Genomic DNA, 21,107 nt, shown 5'->3' on the forward strand with positions numbered 1-21,107 from the left:
GATTTCTTGCTGGGCTACCGTCATTGACTGCCTGGTGGTAAAGACCTCTACCAAGCTAACTAAGTGATTTTTTTTTTTGATTTGTGTCTCTAGACCAATTGGCAGCAATCTTTTCAATGCTGGGATAATTGTGCTCTCTCACAATGCTAACACATGCAGTTTCCAAAAGAAGAACCTTGGCAGGATTTCTCCATCCCCAACACATCTCTGTTCTCCTAAACTAGCACTAACCATTCGTGCCTCATCCACCTTCTGTCACCTCCTCCACACTCCACTTCTAACACACCAGACTCCTTAATCAATTACATTCATTACTTTGTTCTTGCCACCTTATCAAGATTGGAATTTCCCATCTGCAATTACAACTTCCTCCAATGTCTGACCTAATTACTTCTCCTGTCCTACATCCCATTCCATCTCCAATGGCCTTCTATCTCTGAACTGTTGGTTATTCCATCACTGGCAGAGCTTTCAATTATCAAAGCCTAGAACCCTTTGCCTTGCTGCTTCTAACCTGACACAACCATGAAATGGATACTTTTGCCATTTTTCCCTCCTGTCCAGAAGACACCAGATACTTTTATTTTATTCACTCATGGGATGTGGGCATCTCGGCTAGGCAGGCATTTATTGCCCATCCCTAATTGCCCAGAGGAGAGTTAAGAGCCAACCATATTGCTGTGGGTCTGAAGTCACATGTAGGCCAGACCAGATAAAGATGACAGATTTCCTTCTCTAAAGGACATTAGGGAACTAGATGTTTTTTTTCTGACCATCAATAATAGCTTCATGGTCATCATTAGACCCTTAATTTCAGATTCTTTATTGAATTCAAATTCACCATCTGCCATGGTGGGATTTGAATATGGGTCCTCAGAACATTAGCTGAGTTTCTGGATTAATAGTCTAGCGATAATACCGGTAGGCCATTGCCTCCCCTGACACTTGCTGATGTATTATTGTACAGTCATAGTCTGTGCTTCCTCACCTCACTCTGGGTGTTTGCTCTGTAAGGTAATGGTCCTTAAAGGATTAATATTGGTGATTTGTATTAAGGTTCACTTTGTCTGATGATGTCCTGCAGCCTTTGGTAGGGGAAGTGAAGTCAAGCTCAAGATCCTGATGGAGACTGATGTGTCATCATTGTCTGTTTTAATTATATCTAATTGGCCAAAATAACTTGCAGCTATTGCTTTCTTGAAATGAACAGCATCACGCTAAGATGATGCTTAGAGATGTGATAGCACTAGAGATGCTGCAGTAGATTTACGAGGATGTTGCCTAGGCTGAAGAGTTGCAGTTATGAAGCAAGATTGGACAGATGGGGTTTGTTTTCCTTGGAGCAGAAGAGACAGGGTGGGGGGTGGTCATAATTGTAATATATAAAATTATAAGGGGCATAGAAAGTGTAGCAAGGAAGAAAATCTGGTGGAGGGATCAGTGATGAGGGATGGGAATAGATTTAAGGTAAGGAACAGGCAATACAGAGGAGATGTGACGAAAAACATCTTCAGCCAGAGGGTGATGGAAATCTGGAACTCACTGCTGTAAAGGTGGTAGAGGCAGAAACCCTCATAACATTTAAGAAATATTTAAATATGCACTTGGTGCCAAGGCTATAGACCAAGTGCTGGAAAATAAGATTAGTGTAGTTTAGGTGATTGTTTATGACTGGCCTGGATATGATGGGCCGAAGGGTCTTTTGCTGTGCTGCAGACCTCTATGACTCTGTGACTGAGTGCCTCTTTGTGTTAAAGCTCACTGGTAATTAATCCTCTGCTATTTTTAACCAATTAGGACCTTTAAATTAATTAAAACAAAGATAACTAGTGGCAGTACTCTACCCAAACTAATAGCTGGTTCATTCTCCAGCACAGTAACTCTCTATTAGCCTTTCTGCATCATCTTAATCAATGAGAGGCTGGAATTCTGCAGATTTCACAGAACCATAGATTGTACAAAAGGAGGCCATTTGTCCCCTTGAATCTACACCAATTCTTTCAAATAGCCATCCATTTAGGTTCATATTCCCACTCTTTCCCCACATCCTTGCAATTTTTTCTCCTTCAAGTATTTTTTGTCATTATTCATTCACGGTATGAAGGCATCGCTGACCAGGCAGCATTTGTTGCCCATCCCTCATTGCCTAGAGGGCAGTTAAGGGTCAACCACATTGCTGTGGTTCTGGAGTCACATGTAGGCCAGACCAGGTAAAGATGGCAGTTTCCTTCCCTAAAGGACATTAGTGAACCAGGTGGGTTTTTCCCTGACAATCAACAATAGATTCATGGTAATCATTTAGACTCTTAATTCCAGATCATCATCGTAGAATAGAATCATCACAGAATCCCTACAGTGTGGAAACAGGCCCTTCGGCCCAACAAGTCCACACCAAACCTCAGAGCCTCCAACCCAGACCCATCTCCCTGTAACCCACCTAATCTACACATCCCTGAATACTATTGGTAATTTAGCTTGGCCAATTCACCTAACCTGCACATCTTTGGACTGTGGGAGGAAACCCACACAGACATGGGGAGAATGTGCAAACTCCACAGATAGTTGCCCGAGGGTGGAATCGAACCCAGGTCCCTGGTGCTGTGAGGCAGCAGTGCTAACAACTGAGCCACCATGCCACCCAATATAAGATACCTTATAGAATTCGAATTTCACCATCTGCTCTGGTGGGATCCAAACCCATGCCCCCTGAACATTATCTGGGTCTCTGGGTTAACAGTCTGGCAATAATACCATTAGGCCATTGCCTCCCGTGAATTATTCAGTTCCCGTATGACATCTGCAATAGAATCTGCATTCACCACCCTGATAGTGTATTCCAAACCCTACCCACACATGGTAACATGAACTAAGTTTTCTCTTTCTCTGATTCTCTTCCTACCGTCTCTCTATCCAGATCCAAAAAGAAGTCCTGACGACACGTGGCTTCAAGCTGACAAATCCCAGTGAGACTGCTCTCTACTTTCAGTTTTTGCTTCAAAGACCTTTCTGTATTTTGAATGTGGACCCCAAAAACAGCCTTAAATCTTCGAACAGTGACCGGGAGGAGAATACAAAGATGCTGTTACTATACCCCCAACAACACCTGCATGTAAGTGCCCAGGGGTGCGTGGTTGGGGGAATGTAGGGGAATGAGAGTTAAATCCAAACTTCTCTCAATACAGGCTCTGGAGTGTGATGTCACGAGAGTTTTCTCTTCAGCCCTGCCCATTAGCTTTGCCTTAAAGTCATAGTCCTATCCAAATTGAATAACTTTCTCCAAGCCCAATACTTAATATTACCAGAAGTACAGCAGGAATGCTGTTTACATGTATGAAAGGTGCTTTTGTCACACTTATTTCAAAGGAATGAGAACAGTTTCTGACCATGATTACTGAATGCACAATTACAGCATTTAGTAAGCTAGCCCATCATATGTTCCTGCCTCCTTTCAAAATATTATGCCATTAACCTAATGCTCAGTTACCAGTTCAGTCATGCATAGAATGGGTGGGTCATTACAAAATACTGTGAGAGTGGTATGTTTATTTTTATTCGTTCATGGGATAGGCCAGCATTCTTTACCCACCCCTAATTACCCCTGAGAATGTGGTGATGAGCTGCCTTCTTGAACTACTGCCATCCTTGGTGAGTAGGAACAGCCACAGGGTCTTCAGGAAGGGAATTCCAGGATATTGACCCATCCTCCTCAGTGCCATTATTCCCACACTATTTTCATATCCTTTGATGTTATTGCTGGAGAGGATTTGTTTGAATATGCCCCACCATTTGAAGAAAAGGGAATTCAGCCAGGAATACATCTAGTTTGTGTGTACAGACTAGCCTCGGAATCAGAATATTTAGGACAATCGTGACTTATCCAATTCTCATGAGTTTAGCTATTCTTGACTAATGAAACATTCTGTACAGTTTTCACATTTTTGTTTCACCTCACCTCACGTGTGTGTGTGTGTGTGTGTGTGTGTGTGTGTGTATTTGTATGTTTGCCCATGTCTGTTTGTACAAGTTTGCTTGTGTACATGTTTGTGTTAGCTTTTTAGAAGGCTTATAGAATCCATATTTGCATAGTCCAAACTGTTTGTCATTAATTATTTCACCTTTTGTTTGAGTAAGTTTCTTTTTGGTAATAAAACAATTCTTTGTAATTGATTAAAGAAACCTGGCTGATTTGCACTTAATGCTGAACCTGACACACCTTACATCTGAGATCTTATGAAATCAGTCATATCACCAGCATGGTTATATTCAAGGTATATTAAAATCAGTGGGACTAAAAAAGATTAGTGCAACTCTGCAACCTCCAGTTGTAATGATGCTGACTGGTACCCAGCACTGTACAACACTAATGATTCCTGTTGTATCTTTGTAGGTCACCATTGCGTTTTGCACTTCTCTGGACTTGTTGAAATGCCAGGAAAATTGGTGTCAAAGGAGAAAACGGAAACTGGAGTTTAACCAGGACCTTGTGATTGAGTACAGCAACAAGACAACCCAGGTAAGATACAGGCAGGGAATATCTGTACAAAGACTTTTTGAAGTTTTCATACCAGGTCCTTTATCCTCTTGTTAAAAATTCTTCTTCTTTTATTAATTCATTTATATGATGTAACTGGGCCAGCATTTAGAATAAAGAAGAACAAAGAACAACAGAGCACAGGAACAGGCCCTTTGGCCCTCCAAACCTACGCCAACATGTTTTGCTCTTCCATACTAAAACTGTTTTCACTTACAGGATCCATATCCGTCTCTTCCCTTCCTATTCATGTATTCATCCAGGTGCTCCTTGAATGCTGCTAATTTGTCTGCTTCCACCACCACTTCTGGCAGTGGGTTACAGGCAATCACCACCCTTTGTGTGAAAAACTTGCCTCGTAGATCTCTTTTAAACTCCCCTCCTCGACCTTAAACCTGTGTCCCCTGGTAATAGACGCCTCCACCCTGGGGAAAAAAGTCTCATACTTTCCATAATCTTCTATCAGGTCGCCCTCAACCTTAAATGTTCTAGTGAAAATAAACCCAGTCTATCCAACCTTTCTTCATAGTTAAAATCCCGCATACCAGGCAACATCCTGGTAAACCTTTTCTGTACCCTCTCCAAAGCATCCACATCCTTCTGGTAGTGTGGTGACCAGAACTGTATGTAATATTCCAGGTGTGGCCTAACTAATGTTCTTTAAAGCTGCAGCATTACTTGACTATCCATACTCAATGCCACTTCCAATGAAGGCAAGCATGCCTTGGGCTTTTTTATTACCTATCTGCCTGTGCTGCCATCTTCAGTGATCTGTGGACCTGCACACCCAGATCCCTCTGCATGTCAATACTCCTAGGGGATCTATCATTCACTGTATAATTTCCAACTGTACTTGACCTTCCAAAATGCATCACCTCACATTTGTCCAGATTAAACTCTATCTGCCATTTTTCTATATCCTGCTGTATCCTCTGACAATCCTCCTCACTATGTGCAACTCCACCAATCTTTGTATCGACGCAATCTTACTAACTAGACCAACCACGTTTTTCTCCAAATCATTTATGTAGACCACAAACAGCAGAGGTCTCAGCACTGATCCATGTGGAACACCACTAGTTAACACCCCTGCATTCCAAAAAGCATTCTTCCAACGCTACCCTCTGTCTTCTATGACAAAGCCAGTTCTGTATCCACTTATTGCCAATACCTAATTGACCTGGAGAACATAGTACTGAGCTATTTTCTTAAATGATTGGAGACAATGTGGTGTAGGGACAGTCACAATGCTGTACGGAGACAGTTATAATATTATATGGACTTCTCAAGGGCAGCTAGGGATGGACAATAAAAGCTGGCCAGCCAGTGATGCCCGCATCCTACAAGACAAAATGAGAAAAGTGAGAACATAAGGTTTGGAGAAGAAGAAAGGCATTTGACCTACTGAGACTGCTCCACCATTCAGCGAGATCATGGCTGGTCTGAAAATCCTCAACTCCACTTTCCTTTCTTTTCTGCATAACCCTTAATTCCCTTGCTGATTAAAAATATGAGTCTGTCTCAGCCTTGAGCATATTTAATGATCCAGAGTCTAGAACACTCTGCGGTAATAAATTCCACAGATTCACTGCCTTCTAAGAAAAGGACAAGCGAAACAGTGGGACCCTGGAAAGCGCCAAGGATCAGTGGGACCTTGGTTTGCATTTCCATCAGCCCCTTAAGGTGGTGGGACAGGTAAATAAAAGTGTTAAGAAGGCATAAGGAATACTTGCCTTTATTAGCTGAGACATAGAGTTTAAGAGCAGGAAGGTTATGTTGGAACTGTATAAAGCATTTGATTAGACCACAACTAACTATTGTGTACAGTTCTGGAATCCATATTATAGGAGGGATGTGATTGCACTGGAGAGGATGCAGAGGAGATTTAACAGTATGTTGCCTGGGCTGGAGAGTGTAGTTATAAAGAGAGATTAGATAGACTGGTGTTGTTTTTCTTGAAGCAGAAGAGACTGAGAGGGAACATGATTGAAATGTAAAATCACCATAGTACCACTTTCTCATTGCATGACTGGTGGTGGTTTTACCTGAGAGTCACCACACCTCATGCGAGGAGTGAGGTTGAGACAGTAGGAACTTCATAGTGATCTCAGCTATTTTGGGAATTGAACTTGCGCTGTTGCAAACCAGCTGTCCAACCAATCAACACCCTCGCCGCCCCCCCCCCCCAAATGAGATGCATAAAATTATAAGGGGCATAGCAAATGTGGACAGGAAGAAACATTTACCCTTAGGGGAGAGATCAATGATCAGGGGCATAGATTTATGGTAAGGGCGAGAGATTTAGAGGGGATGTAAGGAAACTTTTTTTTAACTAAGAGGGTGACAGGAATCTAGAACTCAGTCTGTAAGGGTAGTGGAGGCAGAAGCCCTCATAACATGTAAGAAATATTTAGGTGTACACTTGTGACGCCAAGGCATATAAAGCTAGAGTGCTGGAAAATGGGATTAGAGTAGTTACATGGTTGTTTTTGAATGGTGTGGAAGAGGGGCCCACAACTGTTCACATTATTCTAGTGTAGTCTGAGTGCCTTTGTACAGTTTCAACAAGACATCCCTATTTTTTATACTCTATTCTCTTTGAAATAAAGGCCAGCATTTCATTTGCCTTCCCTACTATCTGCTGGTCTTCAATGCGAGCTTTTTCTGAGTTATACACGATGTTTCTCAAATCTCTCTATGCTTCAGTTTTCTGCAGTCTTTCTCCATTAAATAATATTCAGCTCCTCTACCCTCCCATTTTCCCATATTATATTCCATCTGCCAAGTTTTTGCCCGCTCATAACCTGTCTATGTCCTTCTGCAGACTCTTTGTGTCACCACTTGCCTTCCCACCCATTTTTGTGTCATCCACAAACTTGGCGATAGTACATTCACTTTTCTCATCCAAGACACTTAAATATTTCAATAACTGTGGCCACAGCAATTATCCTTGAGGCACCTATTAGTTACACATTGCCATCCTAAAAATATCCCTTTCATCCCAATTTCTTGTTTTCTATTAGGGAGCCAATCCTAAATCCATGCTGATGTACTACCTCCAACACCATAGGTTCTTGTGTGAGGTACCTTATCGGATACCCTTTGAAAATCCAAATGTATTGCATCTACTGATTTCCCGTTATCTGTCCTACTTGTTACCATCTCAAAGAATTGCATGAAATTTGTCAGGCATGGTTAACCCTTCACAAAGCCATGCTGACTCTGATCATATAATGGGGTGGCATGGTGGCTGAGTGGTTAACACTGCTGTCTCTCTCAGTGCCAGAGACCCGGGTTCAAGCAACAGCTTTGGGCAACTGTGTGGAGTTTGCACGTTTTCCCGTGTTGTGTGGTTTTCTGCCAGGTGCTCTGGTTTCCTTCCAAGACAGATGTACAAGTTAGGTGGATTGGTCATGCTAATTTACCAATAGTGTTCAGGTAAGGTGCATTAGCCATGGGAAATGCAGGGTTACAAGGATAGAGTAGGGGGATGGGACAGGGTGGGATGCTGTTTGGAGGGTGGGGTGGAGTTGTTGGCCAAATGGCCTGTTTCTACTCTGGGCATTCTATGCATTTCTAAATGATCTGTTTTAAATCTTTTAATGTAGGCTCTTAATTTGTTTCCAGTAACAGATATTACACTAACTGAGCTATCGTTACTTGCTTTTTGTTTCCCTCCATTTTTGAACAAAGGTTTGGAATAAACATTGGTAGTTTTCCAATATTTCCCTCCTTCCACGCAGAGGGTGGTGATTGTATGGAATGAGCTGCCAGTGGAGGTGGTGGAGGCTGGTACAGTTACCACATTTAAAAGATCTGGATTGATATACGAATAGGAAGGGTTTAGAGGGATATGAGCCAAATGCTGGCAGTTGGGACTAAATTAATTTAGGATATCAGGTCAGCATGGACAAGTTGGACCAAAGTGTCTTTTATTTTCTCTATTCATTAATGGAATGAAGGCGTCACTGGGTAGTCAGCATTTATTACCCATCCCTAATTGCCCAGAGGGCAGTTAAGAGTCAACACCATTGCTGTGAGTCTGGAGTCACATGTAGGCCAGACCAGGTAAGGATGGCAGTTTCCTTCCCTAAAGGACACTAGTGAACCAGATGGGTTTTTCCAACAGTTGGCAATGGATTCATGGTCATCATTGGATTGCTAATTCCAGATTTTTTTTATTGAATTCGAAATGACCCATCTGGCTGTGGCGGGATTTGAACCTGGCTCACCAGAACGTTACCTGGGTCTCTGGATTTTTGGGTTACTTTCCATAACAATCAGTTCACTTGGAGGATGAAGTCAATTTAGATCGTAGATCACCTCTCTTTTGAAGGCAACTTTCTTACCTCCTCCTTTATTCATGATATACCCTCCAATTGTTCCTGACTGGATAAATACAGATTTGCAATTGTTTGTTCTGTTATTTGAAATACTGTAGGCTATATTTGTGGAATACCTGTATACCTGTGCTGTCAAGAAGATTGTGATAGAAAACTGAGATTCCTCCTTACAGCTCATCCCTCTCCATGCTTCCTTTGCGCTGCCATTCCTTGAGCTTTCCACTGACTGCATCGATTTTGGAATCTGCTTGGTTGGACAATGCAGGAGAAGGGAGATCTTCCTCCTGAACAGGACAGGGTCAAAGAGTTTCTGGACTGCAGCAATCGGTGAGATTTGAAATACCTTACTCACTGAGATGAGGATTACCATCCATTTTATACCCCAGTGCCGTTCGTCGTGGAGCTTCCAAATGTGTGGGCCATGGACATTTGGTGTGTAATCCCAGCTTCCATCACCATAGTTAGGAGATTAACTTGATACCAAATGTATAGAAGCAAAAAACAGATGTTGGAAATCTGATTAAAAACAAAATAAAATGCTGGAGAAACTCAGCAGATCTGGCAGCATCTATGGAAAGAGAAACAGAGTAAACATTTCCAGTCCAACATTACTCTTTCTCGGAACAGTGACTTGATACCAATGTTCCTTCTATGTGGCACACCCACGTGTGGAAGCTTCATGTGCATAGATCAGCGACTTGATGCATGGCTTCCATTTCCAGAAGTCACTGCCGCACATAGACCTCTGGACATTCGCATAAGACCAAGGGAAATGAGAGTGAGCATTGCTTGATACCAAATGTAACTGACTTCAGCACTAATAGCAAACAGCATAATTTCAACATTTGACCTCTTTTTAAATGTAAGCATTGTAAATTGCATTAGATCCAAGACTGCAGGAGGGAAATCCATGATAAACACACAGACTCCAGGAGATATAGGTTTAACTATCAAAGCTCCCCAGTGTTCTTCAGTTATCAAAAACAGACCAATAAGTCTCCTTATAGTTGGCTAATCAGAACACCTTTTAAAAATTCATTCCCAGATTATTGGCAGTACTGGCAAGGTCAGCACATATTGCCTTTAAGAAGGTGGTGGCCCTCTTGGAACACTATTGAGGATGGCTTGTGATTCCACTGGAGAGGGTAGTTAAGAGTCAACCACATTGCTGTGGGTCTGAAGTTACAACTGACCTGACTGGGTAGATGGCAGATTTCCTTTCCTTAAGGATATTAGTGAACCTGATGGGTTTTTGGCCAATCCAGTGGTTTCATGATCACAAGATTCACTAATGCTCACTTTGACTTCTGCAAGGGCCATTTAGTCTAAACATGGACAATAGAGCTGAGCTCCAGAGGTAAGGTGAGAGTGACAGCCTTCTTTTTTATTCATTCATGAAATGAAGATGTCGCTGGCTAGGCCAGCATTTATTGCCCATCCCAGAGAGGAGTTAAGAGTCAACCACATTGCTGTGGGCCTGGAGTCACAGTAGTATAGACCAGGTAAGGATGGCAGTTTCCTTCCCAAAAGGGCATTAATGAACCAGATGGGTTTTTCCAACAATCAACAATGGTTTCATGGTCATCATTAGACTTTTAATTCCAGATTTTTATTGAATTCAAATTCCACCATCTGCCGTGGCAGAATTCAAACCCAGGTTCCCAGAACACTACCTGAGTCTCTGGATTAACAGTTCAGCGAGAATACCACTAGACCATTGCCTCCCCCTGTGACATTAAGGTTGCAATTGACTGAGTGTGGCATCAAAATTGGTATCAATGGTTATCAGGTGGCAAACTCTTCTGCTGGTTAGTCATACCTGGCACAGAGGAAGATGGTTTTGGTTGTTGGAGGTCATTCATCTCAACTCCAGGACATCTCTGCAGGAGTTCCTTGGGGTAGTGTCCTAGGCCCAATCATCATTAGCTGCTTCATTGCCTCCATCATAAGGTCGGATGTTGGGATGTTCGCTGATGATAGCACAATGTCCAACACCATTTGTGACTCCTCAGATAAATGAAGCAGTCCATGTTCAAATGCAGCAAGACCTGGAATGCCAGCCAAGCTTGGGCTGACAAGTACATAAGATATCAAGTTTATCTACTGACCGCATGACAGTTGATTTATTCAACCACAAAACACTGTCCATTTTTGGAAAAGTTTTCATCAAATCTCTGTTATAAATGGGGGGAACCCTTTAATTCTAGATTCTGGATTCTTTCATCTCCATGAGCTGGGCTCATTTGCAATAGCCTAAATAGATGAAAGCTTCATTTTTGGTTGCAAAAATCATTTCTAGAAGGAGGCCAATTTCATTCTTGTTCTTAGCAGGGATGCAGGACAATGCAGGATGGGCACTTTATTATATATATTAAAAAACTACAGATGCTGGAAATCTGAAACAAAAATGGAAATTGCTGGAGAAATTCAGCAGGTCTGGCAGTGTCTGTGGAAAGAGTTAACTTTTTAGGTCCAGTGAGTTCAGAAGAAGGGGCTTTCCAATTGCTTGCCACTTTGATACACCATTCTGATCTCATACTAACATTTCCATCTTAGGCCTGCTGTAGTGTTCCAGTGAAGAAAGCTGAAGGAAGAGCACCTCACCTTTTGCTTAGGTACTTTTATAGCCTTCAGGACTAAAAATTGAGTTCAACAATTTCAGAGAATGAAGAGCACTGTCCACAATTTGATACACCATCACTTGTGTCTTGTTGGCTTTGCTGTTAGCAAAGCTGACCTATTTTCGCCTATTCAGACATATCATTAACATCTACTTAGTATCTCAATCACTTCTTTACCATTATTAGCACTCCCTTCATCTTTTTCTGTAGGAACTTTCATAATCTATTTCACTGGCTCCTCCTCCACCTTTATCAACACTATAAAAACCATCATTTTCTGGTCCCTTCAGTTCTTAAGATGAGTCATTGAACTCTAAACATTAACTCTGCTTCTCTCTCCACAAATGCTGCCAGACCTGAGTTTCTCCAGTAATTTCTGCTTTTGTTACTGGCACTTTATTGATGATCTAAAGGGCAATTTAACTGGGCAACAAGTTTGACTATTGTTGTTCATGTTCCCTGAAAGAATGAACAAAAATTCAGACTGGCCAGTCCAAAAGTAGACAATGTGGTATTGGTGAAGCTGGGATTAGGACTGTCATAAAACAGAGACAGCAAGGCAGGAGAGTAGTCGATACTGATACTGGCTAGCAACATTTTGGAAGCGCTCCATCCCATTCTCTCACCACCTTTCTATCCATGATGAAATGGTGAGCCGTCTTTTGTTGCCAGATTGATTAATGTTATCCATTCAATGCTGAACTCTTCTCATCTCTCCACAGCTCCAATTGAAAGCCAGGAAGAGCAGGGTGTGTTTGAAATTTGTCCCGAGCATGGGGTTTTACAGGCTCACTCCATCCATTTATCAACAAGCCGTGTAGCGATACAGATCACGTTCAAGGCCAGGTAACTGCAGGGGGCTCGCAAACTTTGTTATTCTGAACTGCGACACCAGGTTGTTGACCTCTGTAAAAAGGAAACGTGGATGTAAAGCAAACTGATCACCGTGCTACGGGACCCTAGGGCAGATCTCTGATCAGAAAGCAACAAATGGTGGTGGTGGTGGTGGTGGTTTAACGTGAAGGTCATCATGCCTCAAGCAAGGGGAGAGATTGAGAAGGAGAATCCTTCTTGGTAACCTCAGCTTTGGGCATTATTGGTGGTGGGAATTTAACCCACGCTATTGGGATCTCTGTGTTGCAAACCAGCCTTCCAGCCATCCGAGCTAACCGACTCCCTCTAAGGTAGTGGATATGTTATATGATGTCGTCACTTTATCGGACAAAGAGTTGTGGATGGGTGCTAGAGTAGGACTGGAACAAGGAATGTCCCATGTAATTCACAAAGAGGTAACAATGACTGGGACCCATATGGGTACCTGCAGTCACATCTTTGACTTGGAGTAAGCGAGATGGGTTAAAGGAAAAGTTGTTTAGAGTGAGAACAGACTCAGGCAGGTGAATGAGAGTGGTGGGGTTGGGGACAATTTAGTTCGCTTATCAAGGAAGAAGGAGAAAGTCTTCAGATCATCCTGATGGGGAATGGACATGAAGAAGGATTGTACATTCATGGCAAACGGGGAGTGGCTAGGGTGAGAAAATTAGAAATTGTGGAACTGGCATAAAGGACAAATATGTCTTTGGTGCTGCTTCCTCCTTCCTCTGGCCTGCTGCGAGGTTCCAGTGAAGCTAGAGGAACACTACCTCACTTTTTGTTTAGGTACGAATTTTAAAAAATTCATTCATGTGATGTGGCCATTATTGGTCAGGCCAGCTTTTATTGCCCATCCCTAATTGTGCAGAGGACAGTGAAGAATCACCCAACATCAGTGTGTGTCTGGACTCACATGTAGGCCAGGCCAAGTAAAGACAGCAGTTTCTTTCCTTAAAGGAGTTTAGTAAACCAAATGGGTTTTTCCAACAATTGACAATGGATTCATGGTCATTATTAGAATCCTAATTCCAGATAGTTATTGGATTTAAATTCCATCATTGGCCATGGCTGGATTTGAACCTGGACTACCGGAACATTACCAAGGTCTCTGGATTAATATCCAGTGATAACACTACTAGGCCATCACCTCCCCAGGCTTCTGGATTCAACATTGAGTTACACAATTTCAAAGCATGAAGAACATTGTCCTCCACTTGATATTCGGTGGCACGGTGCCACAGTGGTCAGCACTGCTGCCTCACACTGCCAGGGGCTTGGTTTCGATTTCAGCCTTGGGTGGTTGCATGTGTGGAGTTTGTACATTCTCCCCATGTTTCTGCCCGTTGCTACTGTCTCTTCCCACAGTCTAGAGATGTGAATGTTAGGTGGATTAGCCATGGTAAATGAGGTTAACTGGGATAGGGTAGGGGGCTGAGTTTTGGAAGGGTGCTCTTCAGGTGGGTCAGTGCAGACTCAATGGGCTGAATGACTTCTTTCTGCATTGTAAGGATTTTGTGGTTCTAAATTCCCCATCCCTGTCTTGTTGACTTTGCTGTCAGAAAGTCAAGACATCCTATATAAATTTAGTTCTATTTACCAGCATTTGGCCTATATCCCTCTAAACCCTTCCTATTCATATACCCATCCAGATGCCTATTAAATGTCATAATCATAACAGCTTCCACCACTTCCTCTGGCAGCTCATTCCATACACGCACCACTCTCTGCGTGAAAATGTTGCCCCTTAAGTCCCTTTTATATCTTTCCCCTCTTATCTTAAACTATGCTCTTTAGTTTTGGACTCCCCATCCTGGGAAAAAGTCCTTGCCTATTTACCCTATCCCTGCCCCTCATGATTTTATAAACCTCTATAAGGTCACCACTAAGCCTCTGTCGCTCCAGGGAAAATAACCCTAGCCTATTCAGCCTCTCCCTGTAGCTCAAACCTTCCAACCCTGGCAACATCCTCAAATCTTTTCTGAGCCCTTTCAAGTTTCACAACATCCTTCCTATAGGACAGAGACCAGAATTGCATACAAAACTCCAAAAGTGACTGAAGCAATGTCCAATACAGCTGCAACATGATCTCCCAACTCCTATACTCGATGCACTAACCAATAAAGGCAAGCATACCAAAGGCCTTCTTCACTATCCTATCTACCTGCAACTCCACTTTCAAGGAACTATGAACTTGCACTCTACGGTCTCTTTGTTCAGCAACACTCCCCAGGATCTTACCATTTAAGTGTATAAGTCCTACCCTGATTTGCCTTTCCAAAATACAGCACCTCACATTTATCTAAATTAAACTCCATCTTCCCCTTCTTGGCCCATTGGCCCATCTGATAAGATCCTGAATGAACTGTGGATGCTGTAAATCAGGAACAAAAACAAGTTGCTAGAAAATTTCAGCAGGTCTGGCAGCATCTTCCTCAGAACTGCTCTGAGGAAGGGTCACCAGACCCAAAGTTAACTTTAATTTTTCTTCACAGATGCTGCCAAACCTGCTGAACTTTTCCAGCAATTTCTGGTTTTGTTCCTGATCAAGATCCTATTGTACTCTGAGGTAACCTTCTTTGTTGTTCACTACACCTCCAATTTTAGTGTCATCTGCAAACTTACTAACCATAACTCCTATGTTCACATCCAAATCATTTATATAAATAACGAAAAGCAGCAGACCCAGCCCCCTTCCTTGTAGTACACCACTGGTCACAGGCCTCCAGTCTGATAAACAACCCTCCACCACCACCAACTAACTTCTATCTTTGAGCCAGTTCTATATCCAAATAGCCAGTTATCCCTGTATTCCATGGATCTAACCTTGCTAACCAGTCTATCATTAGGAACCTTGTTGAAGGCCTTACTGAAGTCCATATGGATCACATCTACCACTCTGCTCGCATCAATCCTCTTTGTTACTTCTTCAAATAACTCAATTAAGTTAGTGAAACACGATTTCCTACGCACAAAGCCATGTTCAGCACAGCTGACCTATTCAACTATATTATTAACACCTGTTCAGCATCTCAATCACTCCTTTACCATAATAGCACTCCCCTTGTAGAATTCAGAATCCGGTCTTAGACTCCTCCTTTCAGCCATAACATTAATGTGGCTGGACTGATTATGGTCTTTTGGTTATGTGCCTGATCTGACCACACCATGCTGTTGGTAATGAGGATTTCCATGAAATGCTGTTGCAACCAATAATTCTGAGGGGTAATTTTGTGATTAGGGGAATGTGGTGGTTGGAGAATGTACAGTGACTTAAGTAGTCAAAAAACAGGGGAAAGTTTGAAGAAGGAAGATATCAAGGGATAGGATGAGAAGCTGGGTTTATTATCTGAACACTGGATGATCACTTTCAGCCTCACAATTTTCTCTGCTGCTGCTGAAGGCTGTTTATGGGTTTTCCAATATCTACTCACTCATTTCTGCATGTGAAATAACTTAGTTTTGTTTTGTTCCATCACAGGGATGAGAAAATGTATCAAACAAACGTTGTTATCCAAGGAATTCTGGGTGAGAGACCGGTAAAATTCTCAGTGCAAGGAAGAGGGACGCTTGACGAAAAATACGAAGCTATGTTCATCCCATAGTGTCAGCAGAAATTAAAATTACTCGAACCTCCAACAAGTTAATCAATGTAAATATTTAGCTGTACTATCTTCATTAATGCTTAACCTATGAAAGGGTTTTTTTTCATTAAATCTAAAATTTCCAGTAATAGAAGCTGGTTCCTTGTGTGAAAGGCACAAGCCGTCATTTCATTAAATATCACATGGAGGTTTAGCTTAATCTTCCCTGACACGGAGAGAGACCCACTGGATTGGGTGAAATGGTGACTCTCCGGTCTGCCCGGTGCTACTCTCTATGTGGTCCACTGTAGGCCTGGTATCATTCTACAAAACAAAAACCCCAAAAGAACTGCAGAAAGAAAAACGGAAATTGCTGGAAAAAATCAACAGGTCTGGCAGCATCTGTGGAGAGAAATCAGAGTTAATGTTTCAGGTCCAGCGACCCTTCTTCGGAACAATCTCATTCTGCCCACTTGACCAGAACTAGAGCCAAGTACTATTACTGCTGTGTGGTTGGAGTTTTCCTACCATATGCCTTGCAACTGGATAATGGGACTGGAAAAATGGGAGTAGCTTAATTTAGGACTCTACGACTCTATCATTGAGAAAACCACTTTAGACAGCTACCCCAGGGATCTGGCCATCCCACCTTCTCGACCTGTCGTATAAATTAAATAGATGGTCATCACTAATCATCTCCTTGCATCACTGAACACCTACATCACCCTTGAATTCCCCAACACTATTTTCTCTTGCATTAGCCCCTGAAAAGACTATCCTCCAGTGCGCTTACAACTGTATATTCAAAATCCCCAGTGGCCCAACTTTAAGCCCTTTGTTTGTCACATTTCCACAGGAAACACTGTCGCTGCTCTCATCTGTTAAAGCCTCTTACATTTCTGTCCTGCAAATCATCTTTTTAAACATCTCTCCCTGCTGCTCTCTCACCTGACCTCCACCAATAAGCTTTGTAAATAACACAGACCATCCAAGCAGCTGCCTCTGCTCCTTCTGCCATTTATATGAACATTGATGATATGGTCATAAATCACACGACACCAGGTTATAGTCCAACAGATTTATTTGAAAACACAAGCTTTTCGGAGCCTTACTCCTACTTCAGGTGTCAGACCTTGTCCACCCCAATCCAACACCAGCATCTCTACATCACATTGATGATAGCCATCTCTGCGTCACTTCCACCTCCACCTTTGCCAAATTATCATTAGACTGTTTATCTGATATGCAGTACTAGATAATCGGAAACTTCTTCCAGTGAAATATGCAGAAAGAACAAAACAATCATTTTTAGTTTCTTTATCAAACTCCAATCCCAAGCTAATGACTCCAAATCTTTTCATCCAGAAGGTGGTGTTGGGAATCTGGAATGTAATGTCTGGAAGTCAGGAAAGCTTACAATTTTTATAAAGTACTTGGATGAGCACTTTGAAATGTCACAATACCGGCTTTGACTATTAACACCCACATCTCATACAAGTAAGAGAGAAATGATTCCCAGGCAATCAGGGATGGCCAAACCACAACCACATTCCTAAAATAATAAAGTTTTAGTTTTTGTAAATTTAGGTACGAAAAGGAAATGAGTACCATTCTTGAACCCCTTCAAATCCCAAGAGGTCAATGAATTGAAGCATCACTATCAATGGAGACTCAAACTGGTGACTTTATTTTAAAAAGTAACGTCTTTATTAGAAAGAAGATCAAGAGCAAGTCAGCTTAATAGTAAGAAAGATGATGATTTTAGTCGTGAAACAAAATGCATTAAACACTCTTTGCTTAATAACCTCAGCCAAAATCTAATACTTGGAACGGAAGTTTCTTCTTGTTACCACAATATCAAACATATCCTAGTTTGAATCATGTTTAATTAACTGTTCACTTTTCCAGTGTAACCTGATATGGGATCTTGTGGTGCAGTGGTATGGTCCCTACCTCTGAACCAGGAGACCCAGGCTCAAGTCCCACCTGCTCCAGAGGTGTTTTGTAACATCCCTGAACAGGTTGATTAAAAGTAACTGTGACCTGTTGCTGACAATGGAGGACAGTGATGGTGATAACACATTCCTGCTGATTGGCCAGGAAGACCAAGTCTGTATTTTATTCAATGAGACAGGCTGCAGGCCTGGGTTGACTGTATCCAGAGGCCGGTCCTCTACATCTGGCTGTACTGCAGTCCTACGCCAGCCCTCCAGCCTCCTGCTGCAAACTGAGAGTCGACATTATTACTCCACTCACTGTTTAAGTCAGCTAGAAGGGAAGGATGCAAAGTATCCCTTGCACCCAAACCAGGCTGACAACATCGGTGAGCTCCAAGGCTTTCCGTTAGGTCAACATGGCTCCATTACAAGATAGAAGACAGTTGCAGAGATGACGGGGATTGGCTGAATAGGAAGGCCGTAAATGTTGGTTTCCAACACATACACACTGTATAAAGGGAAAGCTGAGGGAGGCGAGTTGCACGGTTTCAAAATCATGCAATGAGTCTAGGCTTCAGAAATTAAAGGATTTCACATTTATGAAAGTGTTTGTGCAGTTGGTGAGCTTGGTCAGGTAATGGCAGATCAAGCAAGGTGACAAAATTTAAAAGGTCAGGAGCAGTAGAACAATGCACCAAGGGAAGCACAGATTTAGGAAGGCAGTTATAATTATAACTTTATTATGGCTTAGCATTGTATCTTAGACGTCTATACTTTAGGAATTAATTTTAAATATAGGGTTGATGAAAGGGGTCTTGAAACATAATATTTAGGAGCAGCAGCAGGCCATTCAGCCCTTAAGCCTGCCCCAACTTTCAGCAAGATCATGGCTGATCTACCCCAGATCTGAACTCCTCTTTCATGGCAGTTCAGTTTAGCTGTCAATTCCTGACATTTCAAAAATCTATCTACTCATTAAATACTGGGACTGGAAAAATAAATTCCTTTGCATCTCAGTTTTAAATGAAAATGTAACTATGTCTACTAGTTTGAGATTCTCTCACTGGTGAAAGAACCAGAGCTGGAGTCTGCCTGAGAGTAATCCTGGCTATATTAGAGATCTGAAGAAACTTGGATTATTTTGTTGAGAGTGCACTGGGAGACTACGTCAGCAGGTTCTGAGCATGTCAAGAATAGACCAAATGTATCCCAAAGTCCCAGAAAGGTGTTACAGCTATTACATTGTTAACTAAGTACTGTAAATTCTCTCTTCTGGGATGAAAGGAGAGCTGGGATCATAGATAGCTAATTAGCAAACTTACTGAGATGCAAAGATCATCTGTTTCCTGTTGGTATGGAGCAGAGGGTCGAGGAAACCATTTTGAGATTGGGTTACAAGCTTCCCTGTAAATGCACAAATATCTCAGGCAGACAGCAATCGCAAGTTTGTCTTGTACGATCTGCTGCCAATGGAGAGATAATGAGCAAGGCAAGAACAGCATTAGTCAGGTCAGCATGTCAAAAAGAAAAAAGGCTGATTCTATCATTCACCACATAGACGCAGGTGGGAGATTACACTCAGTTTGTGCAAAGTTATAGAAAAATTTTCTCAAAGCTAGAGAAAAAGATCTACAGTGCAACCGTCCTAGTGAGGGGCAACTCTGGGACAAGAAGTTATCAAGTTGGAAAGTAGAAAGGAAGCAACCCACTGGAAACAATTATGAGAACTGTAATTCTGGGAAAAGTGATCAGTATCTGTTTATTTCTATAGTTTAAACTGTAAGTGCAATGGCCCATAGACAAGGCAATCCAGGGTTATGGGTGGTAGATAGGAATGTGGGGTTGAGACCACAATCACAACCTTATTGAACAGCAGAGTAGGTTCAAAAGGCCTAATCCTATCTCCTTTGTTTCTAAAAGTTGTCAACACAAAAAAAAATTTAGTCCAAACAGAATGTGCTGGAGAAACTCAGCAGGTCTGGTAGCATCTGTGGACAAAGAAACAGAGTTAACAGAAATTCCTCCTTGAGGAAGACTCAAAGTTAACCCTGTTTGTCTCTCCACAGATGCTGCCTGACCTGCTGGGTTTCTTTAGCCTTCCATGTTTGTTTCAGATTTCCAGCATCCAGGGTATTTTGTTTTTATTCTAGTGTTTAGTGAATATGATTTTTAGTTATTTGATTGATGTTATTTTTAAAGCGGAAAACCTCGACATGTCAGTCTTTCAGCTAAATAACTATAAGTTTGAATTTCTCTTTAAAAGTTATCAGTCACTGTGAAAGTTATTAGCTAATGTTGAATCATAGTATAGGCTGGGAATGTCAATTAGCAGATACTGGGTTCTTATACGATGTACCCATTGCAATTTATCCACCCATGATCTTCAGTGCTGAGGGTCTCAGTTTGCTGGATATTCAAAGACAGCAGCAGCTCCCATTCCTGTGCCCATACACGTAGATACAACGCCATAGGCTCTGGAACACAAGCAAAGGTCGTTAAAATCCCAGATAAAAACCAAAGACAAAACTGCAGATGCTGTAAATCAGAAATAAAAACAGAAGTTGCTGGAAAAGCTCAGCACATCTGGCAGCATCTGCGAAGAGAAATCAGAGTTAACGTTTTGGGTTCGGTGACCCTTCCTCAGAACTGAGGAACACTTTCCAGCAACTTCTGTTTTTGTCATTAAAATCCCAGCCCTGTCCTACTGGAAAGTGGAACCAGAGGACATCAATGGGAATGGGTGAAAAATAAAAATGGGGGCAAAGACCAGGCTAAGAGAAACAGAGTTAACTTTTTGAGTCCAGCAATGACTTCTTCAGAATTACTGAACTTGAAATGTTAACTGTGTTTCGCTCTCCACTGTTGCTACCAGACCTGCTGAGTTTCTCCAGCATTCTGTGTTTGTTTCAGATTTCTAGCATCTGCAGTATTTTGCTTTCACCTGGGAAAGAGTTACTCTGAAGATGAAAAATTGTCAGAATCATTTACTGGAAAGTGGAAAATGGAGTGAGAATTACAGAATTATTACAGTGCTGGAGGCCATTCAGCCCATTGTGTCTGCACCAGAAAACACTGGGCTGTTAACAGCACACAGAGATGCCATGACGAAAGAACTAGCTGAGCTAGTGCACACTGCTTCTCGGACAGAAGTTATAGGCTCAGGCTCATCAGGTGAACCGCAGTAATGTGGAGAGCTCCACACCAACACTTTCTCAAGGGCA

The 21,107-nt window shown here is 42.1% G+C and overlaps 2 protein-coding genes across 2 annotated transcripts in view; one reads left to right on the forward strand and one right to left on the reverse strand.

Moving 5' to 3' along the window:
* dlec1 (DLEC1 cilia and flagella associated protein) overlaps positions 1-16,029 on the forward strand; it is a 129,394-nt gene extending 113,365 nt beyond the window's left edge. Inside the window, exons 30-35 of the mRNA XM_048618205.1 lie at positions 1,758-1,764; positions 2,915-3,109; positions 4,388-4,513; positions 9,048-9,201; positions 12,218-12,341; positions 15,847-16,029. Of these exons, the coding sequence (XP_048474162.1) occupies positions 1,758-1,764; positions 2,915-3,109; positions 4,388-4,513; positions 9,048-9,201; positions 12,218-12,341; positions 15,847-15,970 (730 nt within the window). The 3' untranslated portion in view covers positions 15,971-16,029. The remainder of the gene's footprint in view (positions 1-1,757; positions 1,765-2,914; positions 3,110-4,387; positions 4,514-9,047; positions 9,202-12,217; positions 12,342-15,846) is intronic.
* Positions 16,030-17,012: 983 nt separating this feature from the next.
* The window catches only part of acaa1 (acetyl-CoA acyltransferase 1), a 31,524-nt gene continuing 27,429 nt past the window's right edge, over positions 17,013-21,107 (reverse strand). The window contains 1 exon segment of the mRNA XM_048615814.1: positions 17,013-20,360. Within this exon segment, the coding sequence (XP_048471771.1) occupies positions 20,285-20,360 (76 nt within the window). The 3' untranslated portion in view covers positions 17,013-20,284.

Source organism: Rhincodon typus, chromosome 2, assembly GCF_021869965.1.
Source record: "Rhincodon typus isolate 14 chromosome 2, sRhiTyp1.1, whole genome shotgun sequence".
Lineage (NCBI taxonomy): Eukaryota > Metazoa > Chordata > Chondrichthyes > Orectolobiformes > Rhincodontidae > Rhincodon > Rhincodon typus.